Source organism: Neospora caninum, chromosome IV (assembly GCF_000208865.1).
Source record: "Neospora caninum Liverpool complete genome, chromosome IV".
In the NCBI taxonomy this organism is placed as follows: Eukaryota; Apicomplexa; class Conoidasida; order Eucoccidiorida; family Sarcocystidae; genus Neospora; species Neospora caninum.
This window is the reverse complement of record NC_018389.1, coordinates 1657865-1661635: the sequence shown is the minus strand read 5'-3', so window position 1 is coordinate 1661635 and position 3771 is coordinate 1657865. Positions and strand designations below refer to the sequence as shown.

General features: G+C 54.3%; 1 protein-coding gene across 1 annotated transcript in view; it reads right to left on the bottom strand.

The window, feature by feature from the left end:
* NCLIV_011560 (gm12258, related) overlaps nt 1-3321 on the bottom strand; it is a gene marked incomplete at both ends in the record, with an annotated part of 10047 nt that extends 6726 nt beyond the window's left edge. The window contains 4 exons of the mRNA XM_003880674.1: nt 860-943; nt 1638-1870; nt 2314-2557; nt 3260-3321. Of these exons, the coding sequence (XP_003880723.1) occupies nt 860-943; nt 1638-1870; nt 2314-2557; nt 3260-3321 (623 nt within the window). The remainder of the gene's footprint in view (nt 1-859; nt 944-1637; nt 1871-2313; nt 2558-3259) is intronic.
* Between the last annotated feature and the right edge of the window lie 450 nt (nt 3322-3771).

Here is a 3771-nt window from a genome sequence, read left to right as displayed (position 1 = left end):
TATTTATTTGGGGGGGGGGGGGAGAGGGACGAGGGGAACGATGGGAGAGATCGCGACGAATGTGGATCGCATTCGCACTGTCATCAGGGGGGAGACGAATGAACAGAACCTCCACACATGTCAATTTCACGATAAAGAGTACGATGGAGAGAAAGATAGGGAGAGAAACCGGGCGAGCGAGAGAGATGGCGAGACACACAGACAGATAGAGAGAGAGGAATGAGTAGAGAGGTAGGCGTAATAACACCGATGGAGAGCTATAGCGCAAGGCTGCTGGTCCTCCGCGCCTAGCACACGAGGCCTAGACACGTTGATACGACTGCGCGATTGCATGCGAGAGCAAGGAGAAATTGAAGCCGTCGGAATCGGGCGACGCAAGATTGCTCGAAAGCGCAAAACGGCGTGGGCCTTATTAGGACCCTCACATATTCGTGCATGCACAAGAAAAGTCCAGAAAGAAAGTGCAAAAAACGTAAATCTCTACGTCTGCAGAAACGTCTTTGCAGCAGCAACAGATGAAGACCGATCGCGGGTTTCCCCCCTCGCGCACACACCGTGCTAGAACGGTATGCCTCTGTACGAACCCATGTACACATACTCGCACAGAAATGTGGGCCGAGTATCTTTCCCCATCTATACTGAACTCCATCTCTATCCACATGTCCATATATACACAGAGAAACATCTCACCTCAAATTACATAGAAATATATATATATATATATACATTGGTACATATTTCCTTCGCATATATATATATATATATATAGTGTGTGTGTGTGTGTGTGTGCCTCCAAACCGTCGGCAAGCGTGGCGACGGCACATTGAGTTTGGGGAGAGCAGAAAGCGGGGAGACGTACCACAGTCCGTCTCCGTAGGCATGCACCATTTCGAGGGCCTTTCCCTTGCCGGCGAGGTGTTGCAGCGACGCGGCGGAAACGGCGCTGCAGCCGACAGCGAAGGGAAGCCTGGGAGGGGCCGACGACCGTAGAGAGAAGAAAGCACAGAAGAAGAAGCAGAGCAGAAGAAGCAGAGCAGAAGAAGAAGCAGAGCAGATGAAGAAAAAGAGTAGATGAAGAAACCGACCAGAGGCGAAAGTAATGAAGGCCGGCGCAGGACTCAGAGCGTACGGTTGGGAGAATATGGGAGAACGAAACCAGCAAGCGTCGGCGCATAATGCAGGGCGCCGGGGCACGAGAACGAGGAGCAAAAGAGGAAGAGAGGAAGAGAGCGTGAATCGGCGAGAAGACCGAGGGAACGCGAGCGATACATCGGGCAGCAAACGACCAACGACGAGGGACAGGTAGGGTGGCTGAGGAGACGAAACGGGGACCTCGACTCTCAAGGGGATTAACCCAAGCAGGGTCCCATTGTCTTGCTGTCTGTCGCTCGTCGTGTTTTTTTGTGTCTCCTCTCTTCATCGTGCTCCCTGTCTTCGACTCCCTTCTTCGCCTCCACCTCGCTCTGACTCACTGGGAGGTCGCCTTTCCCATGGTCCTCCTTTTTCTCTTCTCTCTGTCCTTGCTGCATGCCCCTTCTTCCTCGGCCTCCCGTCTCTCCGCCTCGTTATCGCCCTCCCCTCTTATTTTCCCTTCCACTTTCCCGTTCCCTTCTTACTTCTTTCCCTTCCGCGCTTACGGATTGCCGGCGACGCGTACACTCCAGACTTGCATGGCTTCGATGCCTGGAGGCAGGGATCGCCCGTCGGGGTTTTCTGCCTTTTCGGCCTTCTGTGTCTCCAGCCCCTGGAGCGTGAGAGTCCAGATAATCCCCGGAAGCATCAAGTCAGCCCCCTTGAGGATGAAGGAGGAAACCGGTGCGTGGACGACGAACGTCGGGAGCATTTCCGGACATTGCCACAGCGCATACACCTGAGCCGGACCGCGCACGCGAACACACCGCCACGGCGCATGAAGCGAAACCTCGAAGCGACCCGAGTCCCGCGATATAAAGCGGACGATGAAGGAACGAACCCCAAAACGAAATGCAAACGCCAGCAAGGACGGAAAGGCGAGCAAGAACGGAAGGACCGAGCTGCAGGCGAAACGACGAGCGTCCAACAGGGGAGCAAGGAGAGCGCGGAAAAAAGAGGACACGAGGAGATTTAAAGTTCGCTCCTCATGTGGTGCGAATAACTGACGCTTTTCAGCTTAACCACAGAGACCTTGCCGTTCTGTCTTGTCTCTCTGGCCCCACCTTCACGTCTCCAAAACCCACACTCGCTTCTTGCTTTTTTGCCACTGAACGGCAAAACACCCGTAGCTGTCATAAGCAATCTCTCGCTTCCGCTTCGGCCGTCTATCTCTCGCCTCACCGAAGGCAGGATGACGCCATTGACCTCGAAGAAAATGGGCTCCCCTCGACACAAGTAGACTGTCCCTCGATTGCTGCCGCGCGAGTTCGTCAAGGACGGCCCCGTCGCTGCGCCCGAGGCAGGTCCCGAAGAGGCGGGGGGAAACTGGAGCTTTGCGACAGAAATCTCGTCTTTGGGGGGGAGCAGAAGATCAAAATCCGCCTCGACAAGCAGCGGCAAAGCCCGCAGCGCCTGCTCGCGCAGCCTGCATCGCACGGCAAAGAAACCGAGACTCTGGCGAAGAAAATCCGGGAACCAGAGCAGCCTCTCCCGCAAAAACATCCGTTACCGATCTCTGGAAGCTCACATGTTCAGGTACAGAGAGATACCGTGTACTCACCTGCCACGTGGGAAATATATATAAATTTCAATTATAAAGATATATATGTCTCTCACGCGATGCAAGGCTGTATTTAAGCACAGATAGTTATACATAAAGGCATCAATGCGTAGGGGACAACAGGAGAGGGACGGGGCACGTCCCGCGACAGGAGGGCGAGGCAGAGGAGAAAAAAGAGGGAGGGAAGAAATCAGGTAAACCGGAAGGAAGACGCATGAGGGCCGTTGGTCCGGGGCAAAAACCCAGCGAGACCCAAATCCCCCCCCCACACACACACGCACACACGAATGCAGGCGAGCGGCATTGCCGAGATGCCCACATTCCCTGCCCCAGACGCGTGTACATACACCTCAAGCTGGCGCCTCTTGGAGAGGCGCCTGGGCTGGCGATACGCCCATTAAACTGCACGCATCTCTACATGCGGTGGCCTCTTATGGGAGAGTAGAGGCTGTCGTGAAAAAAGGTACCGCATTAGGGTTTTTCCTCTTTCCTGAACATGAAAGGCAGAGGGGAGAGGGCCAGTCCCTCTACACCAAAGACGAGAGACGAAACACAGAAAAAACTTACTTCTTTCGCTCCTTGTTCCCTAGGAGACTGAGGGTTCCCAGTCCAGCCTTCTTCCTGAACATGTTGGAAATCGAGGGCGTTTGCGAAACACAGAGGGCGCAGCTAGCCACCAGCGACCACGCCCAGGTGCAAGTCTCTCCTTCGCGCGCGGAGGCGAGCGAGAGTGACAATCAGAGAGGGAAGAAGAACGAGAAAATGTAGGACGCGCGGCGAGGAACAAGCACGTTTGTTGAGAGAGGCGAGACCACGGAAGTCATGTAAGTCGCTGCAGGAGGAAGACACGAACGAAAGGCTTTAAGCAGATGGGAAAAGAAGAGGATACACTCCAATGCAACGAGTATGAAGGGAAGATGAGAAAGAGGGAAACTTGTAAAGGACGGAACGTGACCTCTCGGAGGACGAGCTAGAGAAGCTGGTCGGCGAAACAATCTGAAGTTGCAGCAACGTTCTTGGATTCCAGTTGTCCTTGTCCAGACAGGAAGACTGCGGTAAGAGCCGAGAGTGAATCAATG